The sequence below is a fragment of the Etheostoma cragini genome, chromosome 3 (assembly GCF_013103735.1).
Source record: "Etheostoma cragini isolate CJK2018 chromosome 3, CSU_Ecrag_1.0, whole genome shotgun sequence".
Classification (NCBI taxonomy): Eukaryota; Metazoa; Chordata; class Actinopteri; order Perciformes; family Percidae; genus Etheostoma; species Etheostoma cragini.
The window spans coordinates 5,746,471-5,767,230 of NC_048409.1; the positions used below are offsets into that span (position 1 = coordinate 5,746,471).

General features: G+C 42.0%; 1 protein-coding gene and 1 long non-coding RNA gene across 21 annotated transcripts in view; one reads left to right on the top strand and one right to left on the bottom strand.

Annotated features, from left to right (window-relative positions):
• Window positions 1–20,760, top strand: part of robo2 (roundabout, axon guidance receptor, homolog 2 (Drosophila)) — a 331,658-nt gene that overhangs the window by 297,752 nt on the left and 13,146 nt on the right. For 8 of the 20 annotated variants that reach the window (XM_034862669.1, XM_034862696.1, XM_034862751.1 and 5 more), the window contains 9 exons: window positions 3,215–3,339; window positions 3,434–3,605; window positions 4,634–4,822; window positions 5,716–5,742; window positions 8,489–8,531; window positions 12,664–12,791; window positions 13,691–13,963; window positions 14,953–15,078; window positions 19,801–19,960. In XM_034862669.1, the coding sequence (XP_034718560.1) occupies window positions 3,215–3,339; window positions 3,434–3,605; window positions 4,634–4,822; window positions 5,716–5,742; window positions 8,489–8,531; window positions 12,664–12,791; window positions 13,691–13,963; window positions 14,953–15,078; window positions 19,801–19,960 (1,243 nt within the window). The remainder of the gene's footprint in view (window positions 1–3,214; window positions 3,340–3,433; window positions 3,606–4,633; window positions 4,823–5,715; window positions 5,743–8,488; window positions 8,532–12,663; window positions 12,792–13,690; window positions 13,964–14,952; window positions 15,079–19,800; window positions 19,961–20,760) is intronic. The other 12 variants (XM_034862768.1, XM_034862728.1, XM_034862796.1 and 9 more) reach the window with 3 other exon arrangements.
• LOC117938285 lies at window positions 884–8,782 on the bottom strand. Its single transcript, XR_004655365.1, has 3 exons — window positions 8,771–8,782; window positions 5,688–5,691; window positions 884–1,115 (listed from the first exon to the last, which is right to left on the bottom strand). It is a non-coding gene; the product is annotated as an uncharacterized LOC117938285 (long non-coding RNA).

The window sequence follows — 20,760 nt, forward strand, 5'->3', positions numbered from 1 at the left end:
CTGTGTCCAGCAGCCAGTGCACACTGTAGGGGAACTGCCATCACATTACAGCTGCACCCAACACACACTCTCACACACACATACAGAAAACACTTACATGCAAGCACACCACCTCCCCTAAAGGCCTTCAGAACCTCCATGTCCCAGCAATTACCAATGCTGATAACACTCGCTGCTTCTGCTCTATCTGCATCCCAGTCCCTCAGAGAGCGCCACCACTTTCTATTTCTGTCACAAGCCCCACTGCTCTCCCTAGTCAGCTGGTACACCATCAAACACACAGCTCTAGGCTCCTCAGAGACACTGGGACTACTAAGAAGGGCAGCTAGATGAATAGTGAAGTCTTGGTCAGAGGGTGATTAAAACTTAAAGCTTGTCCATTAGCTAACACAATTAGAGAATCCCTAAAGTAGGTCCAGACGGATGCAAGGTTACAGTATGCTTAGCGCTCCAATGCTGTGTCCATCTTTGTAGTCTCCCTCCTCCTTTTTCACACATTCTCTTACTCTCCATCTGGAGAATCATGTCATAGGTGATAGATGAACTGTGGTTGCCATCTGATCAAGGGCTTAGGTTTGCATATGGACGGCAGGGACACAGAATTATCCCTGCCAATATCTGAGTAATTTTGTTCACATTATCCCATGCCAGGCATGAAGGAGGCAAGAGCTGCTCAGTATGCTGCAGTTATGTTGACTTGTAAAAAGTTTGGACTGCTTTGTGGTGTCTTTCCTCTAACCGGTTCCTCAAATAGAGATGAACAGCGGGCAAGTTAGTGTCCACAGGCAACGCCATTTCCACGCTTCTCATTCATTGTCTATGTAAGCAGCCGGGCAAAGCATTCTGGTAGTGTCGTGGCAATCTGCAACTGCGCACAGCAGATTTCTTGTATAAAATGTTTTCAGAAACACATTTCGGTGAAATATTTTTGTAAAATAATGGAAAATAGCCAAACAAGCTGCCATGTTGGTCTGTTTTAATATCCGGGAGCAGACAGCCCACAAGTAAAGCGTTTGTCCAATCAGGTGCAGCCATCTCAGTTTTAGGAGGGTCTAGACTGTTTTCTTTGCTTGTCAGTGGTCATTGAAGAGAACTGATGACTGCTAGTGGCAAGCCTATCAAGCGTTGAGTGCTGGGAAGCGGGGAAATAACCTCTCCTAAAAAAACGACACTCTGGTTACCTACATTTAGTGTAGCAGCTTTAGTTTATTATAATAGATGCATTCTGCTGCGGGCATGCTGAGGCAGACGGGTTGCTCTGCATCATTGTCCCAAATATTTCAGATATAGTTATGGTTTTCCACCTCCGAAGAAGAGCAGCATACAGCCACTTCCCCAAACTTTGTCTAATCCAGATACCGGAGTCCCAAATGAGAGTTTTTCGTCTGTCAGCAATTTGAAGGGGAAACTGCCATAAACCAGAGCAATAAAGTAATGCACAGCACGGCAAGTGTATTTTTTTCTTGAAATATTGAATTATAACCCCACACCCACCACACTTGCTCTTTAATATTTGTCCCCATCAATGTTGAAACAAAACTTACGCTTATGCCCTACGCATCTGATTCCCAATGAATGACTTTCTAAGAAGTCATTAAGGAGGCCTGTCCTTTATGCAAAATCTACTTTTATAGGAGGAAAGGAAACCAGTAATGTTTAAATAAATGTTAATTTGTAGTGAACTAATCTTCATCGATGTTGATGGATCTCTGGGGAATGTCCACAGGTAGCCTCCCACACCACCCACTGCTTTACATTAGCTATTGGCTTCAGATGTGATGTGTTTGTATTCCCTCATAATGTAGCAGCTTTGTGTATGCGTGAGAGACAGGGGGTCACATTCGTGCCTGCCATACATCACTCCGCTAATGGCTCTATTAGGACAGCCCCCTAGGGCCTCTATTGAAAAATGTGTATTGTTTAGGGCAAATATGCATTGTAATAACCTGCTAAATCATTCATAACATTAACTTTGAACGACATTGTCTCTGATTGCTGCCACGCACCAATCCAGCACTTTGTCACCTGGATGTAATGCAGCGTTGGAGAGCCATAAGCACCATGGTTGATCAGATGCTCTCTTGGTAGATTGTTTCTAATCTGGCCAAGGTGTTGGGTTCATCATTGGACCAATTCATCTTCCTGCATGCCAGGGCCTTCTGGCTCTCCAGGGGCCGGTGTGGCCTATCGCACTGAGGGATGAGCACAGATTTACAGGGTGACACGTGCCATTTTGGATGGAGGCGAGGTGAGGGAGAGGCAGCCCAGGAGTAATTGACCTGTCAGTATTCTGCTGTGGTGCTGCTCCGCTGCCAGCCACTGCGGAAATGAGAAAACATTATTTTTTAAAATGTTATTTCCAGTTGGGCTAACTGTTATTTATTTTTCCTTTGTTACCCCTTGTGGGGTCAGAAGATTGTTGCCATCAGAATAACAACAGAATGAGGTTTATGAAAGCTTGGACTTGTCTTGTTTTTATCCACTCTCTCTCTGCCTGTGGATAGAGCTGATTCATTTAGATGTGCCTCGCTCCGAAGCTTCCCTCTGATCCTTACCTACTGGCTTTAGTTTCATCTTGCTGATCGATGGAATCGGTCAATATGTTTACTGAGACCTTGTTTCCTTCCCCTAAAATGTATTTTTTTTATATTTCCTTCTGATCTGACTTCATCCTATAAGCTCGTTGACCCGCATGCCACCCTGGCTCAGTCAGTGTCGGCGTCTTAGCTTGACTGAGAGCACTTGCCTGACTGTGCCAGGCCGTCATTCCACAAATCAATACCAGTATTGTCTGTGCAAATCCACCAGGCTGGAGCCGAGGATGAGATATTAAATCATAGTGAAACATTAAAGATAGGCTATAGCCATGTCAAACCTTCTCTGGTCTTCATGTAAATCCACCTCTAATGAGACATTTTGACAGCCTTCAGCCACCTGTTCTATCCCAGAAGAATAGCATTCATTGGAAAAGTGTGTGTGTGTGTGTGTGTGTGTGTGTGTGTGTGTGTGTGTGTGTGTGTGTGTGCGTGCCTGGTTTTGTGCAATTGTGTGAGTACACATTTATGAGCTCTTCCTTAAAACATATTCTCAGATGTACAATACTGCTGTGCATCCTTGTATTCCTGTTACTAAGGATTAAATACTCTTCTGCTACCTGCACTGCAGATTAGTGCATTGGATTGTTGATCTGGGTATTGTGTGCCTCCTCTTTCAGCTCCCAGTGCCCCTCCTCAGCAGGTAACAGTCCTGACTGTGGGAAACCAGAACAGCACTTCCATTAGCATCTCCTGGGACCCCCCTCCACCAGACCACCAGAACGGCATCATCCAAGAGTACAAGGTTTGTCTCAGCAAGTCACAATGGATTATCATCAAACGTATACAAAGCCAAATGGAATCAACTGCCTCTCTAATGTTTCCCTTTTCTGCTTTAGATCTGGTGTCTGGGAAATGAGACACGTTTCCATGTAAATAAGACAGTGGATGCAGCCATACGCTCAGTGGTGGTGGGGGGGCTGCAGGTGGGAGTGGTGTACCGGGTGGAAGTGGCGGCAAGCACAAGCGCAGGGGTTGGAGTCAAGAGTGAACCTCAGTCTATTATCATCGGTAAGATGGATTGATTAAAAAAACATTCTCTACTCTTCAATAATCAGTTTAGTTTTGTATATATGTCAACACCAGTTTGATTGCATTTCAGTCTTAGTGGATTTCAGCAGGAGAACAAATAATGTGAATGTTTTTGTTAAATACTAAGATTTCCCAAATGGATAATATTGTCCAAATACTACTATTTTGATGTGTGGCCTGAGCACATTTGATTTATGTGGAGCTGGGGCAGATTGTGCCTGATTTGACCCATAACTGATGGCTTGGCCCGTAGCATGTTCTTATTTCCCAAGTGTCACTCACATAATCCATCTCTGAGAGCAGTGCCCCAAGCTTGCAGTTGTAATATCTTGTGTCTGCGTGTCTGTGGATATGCGAACGGTTGTGCATCCATGTGATTACACAGTAATATAAAGATGAAGAGCATTTGTGCAGCTTTGCATGCATGCACGTATGATATGTGTGTTTTTTCTTGTGTTGTCAATGTGTGGGAACATATGTCTGTGCTTGGAGTCTTATCATGCTCCAAGAAATAGTTTCAAGCGGACAAGTCAGGGTGAGCTGCAATGGAAGATCAATACAGACCAGGATCCTCTCTTTTCATTTCACATGGTGTGTTTTACTGGCAATGGAGTGAATTATAGGCAGAGATAAGCAAACAACCTACTCACCTGGGGGTTTGTTATAAGCTGTTGGGCTTTGTCTTTTTCAGGCTGTACATTATATTTTATTGCACATCCTTTAGATTTGTGTCCTGCTCCCTTGGTCAATATCTCAGCTTGAATTCATCAGATTTACTTTCTATGAGCCCAATCTAGCCCTAACCCTGTTTTGACGTATCTTTAGGTGTTATTTCTGCTCAATGAAAAAGTCTATTGGTGTATCAGTATTACAGGAGCTATTGTGATAACTTGAACTCACCTTAAAGCAGGAAGACATACACAACAGCATTGTTATTTCCTTTTTCTCTCATGTGGCTATCCATCCAGCATCACATTAATGTTGCCTGTTTATCCTTGGGCCCTCAGGTAAGGAATTCCGGGACGTGATTATACATGGAAACCGGAACAACAGCATCACCGAGCAGATCACTGATGTGGTGAAACAGCCCGCCTTTATCGCGGGTATTGGAGGAGCCTGCTGGGTCATCCTCATGGGTTTCAGCATCTGGCTGTACTGGAGGAGAAAGAAGAGAAAGGGCCTGAGCAACTACGCAGGTTAGACTGATCATATTCTCATAGTCACCTATGCACATTTACACTGACATTCTGCTCTTGTGCCTTAGCAAACAATGGAAAAATGTTCTACCATTCATAAAAATAAAAAAAAAACTTCTGTCACAGCAAGAGTATTTTACTACTACGTTATCATATTTCAGTCTAAATCAGTACAGTTTTAATATAAATAAACATTGGCGAAGTTGCTAGCAGTGAGGCTGAGATTGCTATGGTGTTAAAGGCCAACAGGGAGACAGATGTCAGCGTGAGTCATTTCCAAAGGGCTACAGCTTTTGACAAATCCACCCACGGTGTTGGTTAACAGCCCGTGGTTGTCGTACTGAGTGGGCAGACTGGGCTCTCTGCTGGTCACTGAAGCTGCAGTTTGTCCAGCATTCCTCCCACACACTGACCCTGACCTCCAGTCAATACCAGCAACCACCAAGTCCATACTTTATACACTGCCACGGGTACAAGATTTAATTAGAGAGCAGAAAATGGTAATGAACTGACACATCCAGTCAGTGCAACATAATATTCTAACATGAGTTTTTGCCTTAATAGTGTGTAGAAACTCAAGAGAAACTCAGACATGCCCATTGGCAGCTAGTACAAGCTGGTTCGGTCAATTTGCTCCTCATTTCTGTTTGTTACATTTATGTGTTTGTGTGTTCTCTTTGGTTTATGCCACCGTCTCTACACCTCTGTGGCCTGTGAGCCAGCTGCTTTCCTGGCTGTCGCTCTGCACACTGGGTGACGATGTGGTCTTAACATTCTCCGGCCCCTTCAGCACATCTCGGCTTGACCCTGTCCCTAGTGTACAGATACCCCTTAAGCACTGCCTATCTCTGCAGGCTTTTAACACACAACTTCTCTGTCTTCTTTTTTTGCAGTTCAGTCCTTCACCTTCACCCCTGCAGGTACTGTTCATTTGTCCCGTCTCCTCACCCCACCTCAACGCAGATTCATCTCCTGCCCGCTTATAGTGTATATGCTTGAATTGTTAAACTGATGGTCAAGGCTAATTCAATTCCAAACTTCAAAAACTATAAAGGCAATTAACAAACCAGAAAAGCTAATTTATAAGTTAAAGACACCTAGATTTGTTATTGGCCATGACCAGAGCCCTGCAAACTTGAGCCTTTATTCCTGCCAATCCTACAGCCTAATTTACCTATTGTGTTGTACTTGTGTGTATGTCTGTTGTGGCTACCTGTTTTAATGAAGTTTCATTCAGTCTTGGTTATCTTTGTTGTCTTCTGGTGCAAGGCGAACCTGCCCATTTTCCTCTTCCTCCAATAATCTCCTTCATCTTTCTTTTTTCTTTAAGACTCTGATCGTGTTGTAATGTATTTATCTGTTCTCTATAGGTGTCAGTTTGGCAGCTGGGTGGTGTATTTGCTTTTTCTTTTTCCTTCTGTTACATTTTTTGTGTTGTGTTCAATTTCCCCCACTTCTGTGACTACACAGTACATATTTAGCTACTTTGGCTACCATTTTACTTATTATAAACTACTGCATTTTCAGCACATTGCCTTTCCTTCTGGTTCCTGAACTTACTGTGACAACCTTAACTACTTTTTTCACTTTTGGTTTTTCAAGTATGCTATGTACAGTATGTAGCTGTGTGGTCCCCTGTGTGGAGCCTACAGCGGAAAAATCCAATTTTCTCTGGCCTTCAGCTTCAACAGATTATGGAACACATTGTGGTATTAGTGAAACTTGTCTGGTTTGAAATCGGAGGCCCACCTAAGAGACGCCGGAGAGGAAGCAGGTTATTTTACTAAAAGAGTTTTGAGTGGCAAGAACAAAACAAGGTCGAATATAGTGGAGATTACAGAGTTAGAGTGAGGTGATATTCAGAACCTGAGCCAGAGCGGCTAAAGAGTCTTACAGTGCTGCTCTTCTCTGTATTGACAATTAGTTGATGCATTGAGACTGTCCAGTCTCAGCTTCCTAAAGCTGTCAGTACAGGAGAAGTAAATCACTACACTGTTGAGGCACACGTCCAGCAGAAAGGAGATTTGATGGAATTTTTATACGCTGATTATGCTCCCCCCCACCCTTAATGCTTATTAAAGGGGATTAATCTGTATTCATATTGGAGAAAGTGCTTATCTGGAAGAGGGAGGCGAGAAGCACAGCTCTGGCTAACATAAAAGTATTCCACAGCAGCCCAGAAATGTGCTTGAACACAGATAGGGACTTCAGAGGCCTTCTTGCTGCACAGCCTCCCCTCCCCTCCACCTCCTTCTCCTGTCAGTCCTCTCTCAGACGACAGAGAATTCTCTAATTTAAGTTTGTTGGTGGTGGAACAAAGACAAATGGCTTAGCTATAACTGAATAAGGGATTTCAACTCTGTCTCGAGCTGTCAAAGCTTTATTTTATTCAGGCAGACCTGGGATGTTGGTTTTCTCTGGGTAAAATCTTTGTTAGCAGCAAGTTTTTTAATTCCACTTGCTGCTATTCAGTCGCTTAAACCTTAACCCAGAAAATAAATCTAACTGTTCTGACATGCATACTCTACAAGTTTTAAATTGGGTTTTTCTTGTTTAAAATTCTACAATTGTGTTCATGAGAGAGACAATTGGATTAAGGAAGCTTAGGTAATGTTGACAATGCATTTAAATGTTCTGTTGCAGCCTCTGTAGTATATCGTCGTAGCTTCCTCTCCCTGTCATCTGTGTTACTACGTCACCCTCAGAAAAGCCCCCTCTCTCGCCCATGCCTGGACTTGTTGTGAAATCAACCTGAATGAAATGGAAAAGAGAGGAGGAATGTTCAGCCACCTCCTTTCTTTAATCTCCATCTGTGGAACAAATGAGCCAAATTACTAACAGCTCTCCTTCTCCCTGTTGAGTAAACCAGCTCCTCCTCCTCCTCAAAAAAAAAAAATTCGGTATGAGGTGATTTCCAAAGCTCTTGCTGCTTTCCCGTGTTTTCCTGTGATCCATTGAAGTTCTAACATGCTTAGAACTCTCGATGCTGCCTTGTCATCATGGCCGTTGAACAGAGATGAAATGGATCCTTCACAGCCGTCTCTCACTTTGAGCCATGGAGTTTTACTAGCCGCTGACAAAGAGCAGCCCTTGTTATCTATAGATCACTGTAATAGAGCAGGCCACATGCATGGCTTGTGGGGAGCCCTGCTAGCTGAAGCATCAGTAACTCAGCCTCCACGCTTGTACATAGATAGAAAACTCAACATGATTAATGAGCCCTCTGCCTTTTCTAATCATTTTTTTGGCTGAGATTTAATCACAAATCTGATAATAACTCAGCAGCAAAATAAGAAAGATGAAATGAGTTTTGCCTCTCATCAGGCATCTTGTCCTTGAGGAACATGTGACGTCTCCACTTATGCAAAGCAAAGCAATATGCAATTCTCATCATTGCACTTTTTTAATTTTCATGAACGGCATTGGACACAGAGGGATGTCTTAGTGAATCCATCATCTATCTAGCTCTGTAAAAAAAGAACAGATGAATACATTGCTGTTGAAGCACAAGGGCAAACTGGACAACCCTTAAAAGACAATGTATCTTCTGCTGATCATGGAAATAAATCCTGCTTGATTGCTGTGTATTATACTAGAAACACTTAATATGGTTTTCTTTTTCCCTTCTTTTCCTCTTTTCCCTCTTTCTTTCTTTCCTAATGTTAGTGACATTCCAGAGAGTTGATGGTGGTCTGATGAGCAATGGAAGGTGAGTGTACCACCATAAGCAAAACAACAATCAGTATTCAAGTGCAATATCAACCCCTATTGAAAAAAAAGTCCCAATCATCATTATTATTTTTACATTCTTTATGTCCTCAGCTTTACATGTCTTAACACAACCTTTCCTTCACAGTCATGCGTTAAGTCTACAGCAAGCTGTATTTGAACACCGATAATATAGATTGATAGATAACCAATACCTGTTTGTGTGCTTGCCATGCAAACTGGCGTGCAAATATACATTTCTATCACATCTCCGTTCATGCATCGATAGATGAACTCATAAATCTCCTCAACAGAATTAACAGAAACAATTTAAGCAGAGAGTGCTTTTATTTTGTCATTTATCTTCCGCTGCTGGCTACAGGCAACCCAGAAGCCCTCTGGAGTGATAAATTTGCCTGTCACCTTGCGTGGGCGGCTGGGATCTGAGCACATGTAATAATGTAAAAATAATTACCCATGGGAGAGGTGTGTGGAGGAACCCTGCTTGCACCCCCTATACAACCTGCTCCATTTCAGTGTATGTAAGTGAAAGAGAGAGGGGCTACAGAGAATAGGGCACATCTCAATGACACCAGTTACTGAGCCTTTGTGGGTATTCAAGAGACTCCCTTGAGAATCCCGAGCTTCTGTCTATCTACTGCTTATCACACCTGACTAAGTAAAGCCTCCAGATCTCAAACACTCAGCAAGAGATAGCCAACTATACCTGACCTTGTGTGTCTCTGGGCTTTTGGGATGTGTCTGTTCTGTCTAGATGTAGCAGTTTTGTATTTATGCTTTTTTTGTTCTTCCTTTTTCTGCCTTGCATATGACTAGATGCCACAATGGACAATTTGGCCTATATTGTTCTGTGAGCTGCTGGCATGCTCTCAATGAATTAGCCATGCCACTTGCCATGCATTTTCTCATCTACTTTCTGCTGTAGTGTTTTTCCTTCAATTTTCCACATAAGTGCCTTTGATTCTTACTCCAGCAAATGGGATTTGAAATGTCTGTATTTGTGGTGCTCTATATTTGTCATATCTTTAGTCAGTAGCAGCAACTGCCACAAATTTCCACAACACTGGAATAGGATACAGTCTGGAAGTCACAAAGGAGCCTCTGAGCCGTTAGTCACTCTCGTGCCATCAAATCCCAGATGTTGCAACTTGCCCATCTGCCCTAAGAGTGAGAATGTGTTGCAGAGTATAAGAGGAAAATGTGTTCATTTGTTACATGAGATGTTTATTGCATTAATTAGACAATAGCAAATGAAGCCTTGTCTATTTCCAGTTCCTCATTGGCTCCTGCCAAATTGCCCTGACTGAACAATTACATTTAATCGATCACAAAATAAATGATTCATGGAAGATGAATAGGCTGCAGATTGGTAGACCTGGACGATTTGACTTTGGCTGCTCAATTGAAATTGATAAAAGCCGATAAGGGCTCATTCCTTATCCCCCTGCCAATAGGGAGATGGTAATTAGGAGGTAGTAATAACTTCCTATCTCGGCACTGATCAATATTTTAGCAAAGCAAATTCACTCCTATAGGCTGGGAGAATGGGCTGAGCATTGCTGTGAACAGGTTTCACTAACACTGTTGCTATGGAGATTCCTTTACATCCCAGGATCTGAATGCTAAATGGCAGCATTTTCCTTGAGAGTTAATCTAGATTCTAGAAAGTAATGTGTGTTTCCCATTGCTCTAAGTGTTAGCTAATGTCTAGACTTTTAATCCAAATTCCATTCACTAGTCGATGTGACCATAAATGCCTGATTTATGAAGTTGCTTTGGAATTAATATCTTTTACTTGGTTTATTTATGGAGGGCTCAATGTCAGGCATTGAAGGCAGTATTTACAGTTTCCTATATATCACAAGTAACTGGAATGTCTAACAGGAAGAGGAAACACTCCAAATCAAATTTAATCTGCCAAGGTTGCCATCCATCCTAGGTTGGACAGGGATTCAAAGTTAGGTGTTGACTTTTCATTATATGTATGACCTGATGTCCACCCCCCACCGGCTTCCCATTACCAACCCTCCACACGCACACCCACACACATACATGCATCCTCCCTCCCACCCCACACAGACACACACACACACACACACACACACACACACACACACACACACACACACACACACATACTATGGATACACAAATATCCTCAGTAGAACTCAGTCTTATTCTAATTATCCTTAGCTGGAATACTGCTGTGTGATAAATACAAGGACAATGCAGCCATTTTCCCTGTCAGCTTCTTGTCTTTCAAATGGTCTTTCTCTAGTGGGCTGGGGGAGGAATTGCTGGAGCACACAGGACAAGTGAGACAAATAACAAGACAAAGGCATGGGCTTTTACTTTAGACAGTTGTGCATTTGTGGTGCAGTCTTGCTGGATTCAACAAAACAAAAAAACAATGTCCTCTTCTGTTTCCGCTGCTTGGAATGTGTAGTCCGCCAATGATAAGCATTCAATAGGCAGGGGATAGGAAAAGGAGGTGAAGATGTATAAAGGAGAAATAAAGAAAAATATAGTTATGGAAAGATGGTATGGCAAGAGAGAATGATGGCAGTGGGGGAACAAGGCAGCAAGAAAAAGAGGTGGAAGGACGGGGAGAGATGTATTACCCTATAAAAATGCATGTGTCTGATGCACAGCCATCAATTTGAAAGACTTCTCTCCCCCTGGGGCCTGTTTTGGCATTCAGGAACCACAGCGAGGGCTCTTAGCTTGCCGGGGCTGCAGTTTCTTTGGACTCCCCCCTCTGTGGAACAGCTCGTCTCATTAGAACCTGTGGCTGAGAGAGAGACTGACTGAAGCACGCCCATTACCTGCCCTTGTCCTCAGGGCTTGATTCTCTCCCAGTCCCTCAGAGCCAACACGTCACACTGCTGGAGCTGAGACAAAAGCCCCATCAGGCTGCCAGGCTGCTAACTACTGTGCCCCTCAGCTTCTCAGAGCGCACATGTTTATCTGTAGTCTGCTACATACAGCACAGCCCGGCACTGACAGTGGGGTGTAATTTGTCATGGGAAAAGGGAGGGCAAAATACTTCTGATATTTTTGATGAGTCTCCTTTGTCTGCTTAAAATGTGTTTTAAAACCAAAAATTTGTTTTTCTTCCTCAACTGAAGTAAACTAGTAATTACACATTCTTAAAATTGTGGTTGCATTTTAATCAAATCCATTATAAAGTCAATGGAAAAAATAGGTTATAATGTATCAATATAGTGACACATAGACAAAGGCATTTTACCTAATCTTTCATTCTCATTTAACTCCATCTGTGTTATCCATGGTAACGAGCCTCAGACGTGATTGTACAGTAAAGTGGCCCTAATGGCCTCCCAGCAGTCACCCATGACAGGTTAAAGTCTTAATGGCTGCTTTTTATGGTTCTCACCCCCTCAGGAGGGACACAACACCTGTTAAATGGAGCTGCCCTTTCCTCTCATATGCAGGCATCCCACAAGTGGGTCAGGGGCATCATGGTGGGGCTAGGGCCAAGGTTTGACATCTCATCAAATAAGATTTAGACTGTCTGGACAACGCCACAAGAGGTTGATGGGAAAACACAGCAGAATGTACAAGATATTAATGAATAAGGATACATATACATGTGGGTGTCAGCGTGCACTGCTGTACATGTGTGCAGCAAGCAAATTCATGCATTAGTGTCTCCACAGTGTGCTTTTGCATTATTAACTCAGGGAATGTGACAAAGACACAGTGGGAAAACAGAGAGATAAAGGGCTGCGTTTGCCTGAAGGAATTCCAACTTTGTGTGAGACGAAATGTATCCTTACAGTATTTCTCCCTATCTCAGAAGTGTTTCATTAGCTTCAGAGGCTTATGGCAAGCTTATCTCACACAAACACACATCATTGTGCACAGACTAACATTTAAACATATGTTAGATTTTTTTTTTGTCTTCACATTTTCTTGCTGCAGATTGCTGTCATGTTTTGTTTTTTTAACATAATGCAGAAATAAACCATGCATAATAAGTAATTAGGGATTTTTTGTTGTTGTTGTTTCTTTTGACAAAAAGCTCTGGTATTAATGTCATTTCACAGCCTCATTTTAAAACTAGTGTTTTATCCTGTGTTCCTGCCTAGCCGGCCAGGCTTGCTGAATGCCAGTGACCCCGGTTACCCCTGGTTAGCAGATTCTTGGCCAGCCACCAGCCTACCTGTTAACAGCAGCTCCGGGGGACCCAATGACCTGAGTAACTTTGGCCGAGCAGGTGAGTGCCCTGTTGCTGTCCCAGGCACATTGAGAAAGAGACCATAAGAGTTGAAAGATGATAACCTGCCTTCCTCTCCTGTTGTTCATCATGTACATATATGCATGGACGATGTATACATACATGCATATTGCGTGTGTGTTAGGGCATATATTTATATATCACATCAGAAGACAGCTAGAGCATTACCAGCAGGGCCTCCACTGTCACTTGGCTGAGTAATGGCAAACAGTCCAGCCTGGTGTCATAGCCCATACCTCTGAGAAAGAGAATGTGAGGGGAGAAACGGGCAGAAGAGCAGGGGGTGGGTGTGTGTTTGAAAGGATGGTCTGGAGCAGCCAGTCGTGAAGGACAGGCACAGCTTGACTGGCGCAGATGCGGACACTTCCGCCATGGCTCTACATCATCTCCCCTTCACTGGGCATACAAACCATGCGCCATTGAGAGAGTCTGCTTGCTCTTTCCCTAGCTCTCTCTCTGCTTCCCTTCCTCTGTCATCACGCACATACACACACACACACACACACATGCAGAGCAGCAGCATTATCCCTCATTTTAACAGAGAAGGGAGGGGAAGGAGATATTCACACATGTGGAGGGGGAAGTGGGGCACCAGTGTGATGAGTTTTTTTGTAAGAGATGTACCTGTTAAGGGCTGTTTCTTAAGATGTGAGCTGACCTGAAAGCACAAAGATCCAGACTGTAACACTCCAGAACCACATGTACTTGAATCCCAGGTTACTCAAGGCCTGATGTACATATATCACAGTCTACTTTTCAGTAGTATCTAACAGCCATAAAAAAGCAGACACAGGTTAATTTCAATACTCCAGGTTTACAGCTGAGCTTAACTTTCGTTTACAGCTGTCCTATAAACTCCCTTCCTCCCTCTTTGCCAGACCTCCCCACTGGGCAAGGGGATAAGACTGGCACCATGCTCTCTGATGGAGCCATCTACAGCAGCATAGACTTTACAACCAAAGCCAACTACAACAGTCCTGGCCAAACATCACAGGCCACTCCCTATGCCACCACCCAGATTCTCCACTCCAGCAGCATCCACGAGCTGGCTGTGGACCTGCCCGAGGCCCAGTGGAAGGCCTCACTCCAGGCCAAGCAGGAGATGGCCAACCTGGGATACTCCCTGCCCGACAAGAACTCGTGCAACAACAGTAAGCTACATTGAGAAATAGATTGTGCTAACAGCCATTTGTGGGGGATGTTGTTGCCCCCGTGTGAGGTTCAGCAAGTGTGTATAGAATATGTGCAATAGTGTTCCCTAGAGATTATTCTTATCCTGTGACATAAAACACAAATAAATGTAACCCATACCACAAGCCAGACATTTACAGTTCTTACAAATGGCCATTTGGAGTTTCAACATTTCCACCAAAATTCTCTGAAGCCTTCCTAAACCCACTGTGGCTTGAGGGAGGTTGTCTTAAAAAGAGTAATTTTCCCCCAGCAGACATCATCTTGGATACTTTCCAAGGTTGAATAAACATCTCATGAAGGAGTAGTGCCATTAAGTCATCCATCCATTTTCTTGCTGGGTTTTCATGATAGTACCACTCCTCTTTTCAGTTTCAGAGTAATTGCCAATCCATTTTAGCTTGACTAATGTTTAAGAAAATAATCCAAATTAATTACCGTGAATTTGATGCAGGATTTTTTAAAGCTGAGTGGAGTTTCCTACTTTAGGTGTAATGGGTATCCCTCGGCTGTGTTGTTATACATATTTATGATCTCATTTTACAACAGTCTAAAACTGATTAATTATAGTTTTTACATAGTCCCTTTAATGTAATTGATCTTAATAAACTACTCTTCTAATTCTCCCTGTCACTATTTTAAGGAGTATGATCACATAATGGTTATGTATGATTATATCTTTTGGGGAGGGGGGGTAAAGATTAAAATAAAATCTCCACTATTGTCTCATTTATCCAACAAAAAATTGATTCAAATATTAGCGCTATGTCTTTCAAATCAACAACACATCAGATATGTCAGAAAGTGAGTTATAAGGTTGAAAATGCACCTTGAATGTATGAATCCTGTCCTGCTTGCTTAATGCTCTAACTGCATGTTTGCATGTGCTTGTGCTAACTGCCAAACACCTGATGCCACTGTGATTTTTGCCCTTTAACCCCCACTGTAGCCCTCCTTTTCATTCCTGACTACCGATTGGCCGATGGATTGTCTAATAGAATACCTCACAACCAATCACAAGATTTCAGCACCACCAGCTCTCACAACAGCTCAGAGCGAAGTGGCAGTCTCTCAGGTTGGTTTACGCAGAAGAGAATTTTATCAAAACAAACGGGGACACTCTTTGGGGCTCTGCCGCTTGACTTAATGATTGACTGATGTCTTAATTGCCTTATTGAACTATTATTTGCATGTACTAACCTGACATCAAAAGAAAAATGTATCAGGACAATCCCTGTCCCCCACAAGATATGCTTTGCTCACTCAGTTCCCACTGCTTACTGTGCATTACATGTGAATGCCTAATGCTGGATGGATACATGCTTTTTAAGTATTATTATTTCATACATGGGGTTCTGAGTACAAAAGCTGCTACCGTACAGTATAAATTCATGTTGTGATATGGTAAAAGAGTCAACAGCTTATTGGAGCATAAAAAACAGGACATTTAAATCAGAGAGAAAGAATAGAACTACTGTATGATCTCATGACAGATTATCGCTGCAAGTGCTAATGCTGGGTTTCTGCCATCAGACCCAGTCCTTGTAAAGGCTTTGTATCTTACTGTGTGAGTGAGCAGATGGGAATAGGGGCAGAGGGAGTCTTTTAGACAGAGTGGACTATACACGCTCTCACAACACACACACACACACACACATACACACACACACACACACACACACACACACACACACACACACACACACACACACACACACACACACACACACACACACACACACACACACACCATTAGAGATGCTTGGCTGGTTAAAGTGGCAAAATACCTCCCTTTTTCCCTCTTCCACTGATGGTGGCTGGCTACACTAAAACCCATGTTCAGAGAATTACAATGTCATTTATAGGACACCAAGGCAGCCCTCTGCCTTCCTCCCCTACACTCTCCTCTTTTATCTAGTTACAAGCCACTGCCTTAACTGGTCTGTAATTCAATGCTCTGGCACACACAGGGCTGGAGAGAAGGATGTGAAGTGGCCATGCCTTGCAGGCAGATTCTTACCACTGACACGCAGGTTACTAAGGACTACGACTGAGCATGGCACATGTTCAATTATAATTTCATGAGATGAAAAGAAACATAATTAACCAGAAAGATACCTGCCCAGTTTAATGCGTCAGAGAATATGCATAGCCCAACATGATGGAAAAATGTGCTTATTCTCTTTCTTGCTAAGAAGTAGATAAGAAGATTGATACCGTTTCTTGCCTCTCTCTGTAAGCTAGCCAGCAGCAGCGGTTAGCTTAGCATATAGACTGAGAGTGGAGGGAAACAGCTAGCCTGGCTCTGTTCATCGGTATTGATCTTCTTATCTAACTGAGCAAAAAAGGGAATAAGCATAGTCACTACAATGTGGAACCATTTCTTCTACCGTTTTCCTAGATAAAGGAAAGATTAGTGCTCACTTTGTGGATATTGTGAGGGACATGGATGGATGTCATTTGATATTGACAAACAAATAGAGTATAAGAATTAATATCGGTCAATACTCTTACACCTTACCCGTGCATAGTAGTCTGTATCATAGCATACGATTAGAGGAATGTTTACGTTATAATGTAGGCAAATAACCATTCCAGGGAGCTCTGTAAATGCTTTGCACATTTATTTCAAATTGTTAAAGATAAATAAGACTGAAGGATATAATAATGCATATTAAAAGTAATTCATTTACATAATATGTGATATTCATAAAACCCTGTTGCTGTACATAACAGCACTAAAAGGAGTTTCTGACAATATACCGGTATGTCTTCTATATTGTATATACCACACTGTACTACATCTTACAACAGCAATGGGAATTTGAATCAGCACAAGCTCAGGTTTGATTCAAACAGAGTGAACGGGGGGGGGGGGGGGGGGGGGGGGGGGGGGGGGGGGGGGGTGAAGTAACAGTGGCTTGCTCTCCCTCTGAGGAGATGGAAGGAATAATGACTGTCAGGTCTGAAGAAGGAGAGCAGGATGAAAAGGAACAGAAATAGAGCAGCTTTCATGGCAGCATGGATCTCCACTGGGGACATGAAGCTGCTCATTAAAACCTTTCCCCGTGTAGGGGAGAAGAGGTAGCTGGTGTTTTCTGTAGCAGTTTGAGACATTGAAGACTCCGCACTTCCCTCATACTCAGGCTGTTTATGAAGCTACAAAGTCTACGATTTTGTGAAGTCCAATACAGTGTGTGACCTGCTGTTCTCCTGGCTTCTCCATATATATCCCACCTCATTATATATTATGTTGTTGTTGTTGTTGTTTTAAACTAAGCAAAAGCAAAATTGATGATACATGGCTTTCAGCTATTTTAATGTTCCCACTCATAAGTTATATCTGGTTGCATAGTCTTTCTAGAGTCTCAGCTCTGTGGCTTCTCCCCTCAATACCAACGCACCCAATGAAAACAGAACAAGCTCAAGGCTATGCAGCCCTACAGTTATAGGCTGGGAGCGCCCAAACCTTGGGTATATATACCCAACGCTGAATCTATATTTAGTATGAGTTCTCCTTTGAAGAGAAGCCCAGTTTTGTCAAAGGAGATGGGTTTGCTGTGTAATTCCTGTATAGCTCCCAGCCACAGCCTCTCTCTCTGTATTTTTCATATTTGGGGTGAGCTGTTGTAATTCCAGTGCCAGACCATCTTTTCCTAGAAGAGACTCATTTACAATATTGATGGCTGGTTTTGTGTGGAGGGACTAAGGATGATTGAACAATCACGTCAGCTCACCATTTATTGGTAAAAGTCAAGTGTCGCCCAGAGGTACGATTAGGACACCCAATTACCTTCAGACTATACTTACACTGTTGTGCTGCCTGCCTTGGGCTTACAGTTGTTTCTTTTATTACTTCCATTCTTTATTAATCTTATTCTGACACTTCTCCTATCTCTTCAAGCCTGATATTTTTTCCCCTGCCCTTGCATTGTTGCCATGATCCTCTTTGTAGTGCTTTTGTTCTTCCTGGTAAAAGACTTATAATAGTAACATAAACAGAATGTTCTGGACTTAAAACATATTGAGTAGAGTTTCTTATATCTCTGCCATGTGACTTCCATGAAAATCAATAGAAATGTACATCATTGCCTCTTTACATTTCTTTTGATGACAGTGATGGACTCTTACCGTGCCTGAGTTGATTCAGTTTATTAGATTACATTCGAGTGCATGATGTTACATTGCACAAGATGCATTATTGGCAGCTTTTTGTGGCACTGGGAGAAGTGATTACAGGATTTTGGCAGTAAAGGCTAACCAACAGTTGACAGATACAAATGTGTTCAACAGAGTTTCAAAAGAAGGCTTTCACTAGTCTGTGGGGATAGTGACGTCAGTTTGCGGTGTTTACTGGGTTGAGTGGTTATGTTTTTAATGGTAGAGAGGCACTGCTGCAAATGGATTTATACATGCAAATACTGTTCAGTCTGTCTCCCGACTCCCCGTCCATATGCACAATCTAAGAGGCATGAGAGAAAAGTTATATATTAATAAACCATAATGCTAAAAAATAAATGGTACAGTACAGGATCACACAACCAGGAGATGCTAGGCAATCTGTGATTAACTTATTGGATATTTAGAGGCAACATGGTATGTGATAAAATAAAAACCTAAGTATACATTTTAAACTTGTATCTTTTGATTGTGCATGCAGTGATTCATTTAGGATAATTTTGTACTGCAAAAACGCTGGGAAAATGTGGGATATGATACTTTTCTTTGCCTTTTGTTAAAGTCTACTAAATATCTTTGGGTCTTAGACTGTTAGTTGAGCAAGGCAGGTGATTTGAAGATGTCTTCTTGAGGTTTAGGCATTTACCCAACAAGTACTGGCATTTTATAAACCAAACAATTGCAGATTTATCAGAAAAATAATAATTGGGTAATGACAATAATCATCATATTTGCTCCACTGATGTAAGGATAACATGTTCTACCCAATGAGGTGCACCAGTACACCAATTTCCCTGATGATCTAATCTTAACAAGATTTAATTTTCTATCAAGGTGTTAAAACACTATAATATTTGCATATTTTTTAACTCTCAACTTAAAACCAACATGGGCTTGAAGTCAAATGTGTTTAAAAGAAATATAGGTTTCTTCCACTGTGAGCGAATCGTATAAAACCCAGTATTGACCTGGCTGGCAGATTTATAAAGATGGATGGGACAGAGGAGAATTTGGTGTTGGAGGGATATGAGAGGAAATGGATGGGGTTAGCGGCTCTTTGGTGTAATAAAAGAAATGAAAGTAGTAATAGACTCTCAGTGAATTCCATTAGGGACACACTGACACTACACAAGCCATTCATTATGATGATGTTGTGAAGAGAGATATTTCATTGTGGGACCGAAGGCCTGGTGTGAAAGGGGAAACTGAGGGATGGTTGGAGCACAAAGGTCTGCCTTAACCTCGTTTACTGCCGTTCTCTCCTGTTTCTATGGAGATTTGAGGCTTTTCAGCCAATTAATCAATGGAAGAAAGCTTTTCATCCGGCAACCTTGAGCTTCTCTCTGTAAGCAGAGGCAGGATCCCATTGAAATCTTGTGTTTGAAATTTTGTACAATTTTCCAAGGGTATGTTGAAACTGAGTCCAAATGTATCTGTTATCTAAGTATCATGTTTGGACTAAATTGAATTTCTTCTTAATACACATTTCTCACATGGCAATAGCAGCTCCTGTAATTTGTAACGCTATTCCACTTGTTTATTAGTTTTTAATTGATTTATTTTTTACAATCTAATTTTTAACAACTGTGTCTCTTCAATGCACTCTTTTCGTTTGTAGGTGGAAAGGGAGGAAAGAAGAAGAAGAACAAGGCTTGCTCCAAACCCACTAAAGCTAATGGATCCAACTGGGCCAATGTTCCCCTGCCCCCTCCCCCAATTCACCCTCTCCCTGGCACTGAGATGGACCTTTATCCTAATGAGCATCATGACGGAGGAGGGTATGTCTAATAGGGCTTTAAACAAAATGGAATACATTATTCGGATATGAACAGTGTTCAGTGCAGGACAAAGCTTGACAGATGTTGCACAGTTTTACCTCATGATCAGATATTGAAGCTGAGCACATTGAACGATTTGAGAGTAGAGTGAAAACTGACAAGCTGAAGCTTAGGACCATCTCAATATGGCATAGAGAGCTTTTCAGATTACTGTCAATTATTTATCGTTGAAGACATTTAAAGCCAATTAATTCTCATCATATATACAAACCCTCCATTTTTTAAATGAAAAGTTATGCAATACATTCCAATGCAATTTTGACTTGTATTTTCTTAAAATATTCTCCACAACTTTTATTTAGTCTCAGTTTAGGCACAGCATATACATTTAGGAATAATGTAGGTACATCGAGGTAAATGGTTAAAATGTAATGTTTCCAATGTAATTCTGTTTATTTTGTGGGCAGCTAAACTAATAAGTAAACGTATGAGGGGTAAAAATGGAAGTAGAAAACACAGAAAATACAATAGCAGTGTAGACTATTTCTAACAATTTATGCCATAATCCCCCCCAACATCCAATATAAATCTGAATACTTATTTTGTCAAATAAACAGCCACAGATAGTGGCATTAGGGTGAACCCCCCATGTCTACTTACTGCACCTCATGGAGATTGCCATCTTAATGTATTTGCATTTGAGCTTGCCTATTGCTAGCATTGTGTGTTTCCTCATCTGACTACGTCAGGAGCAGAGAATCTAGTGTGTTGTTTTCTGGAAAAAAAAAGTCAGCGCTTGC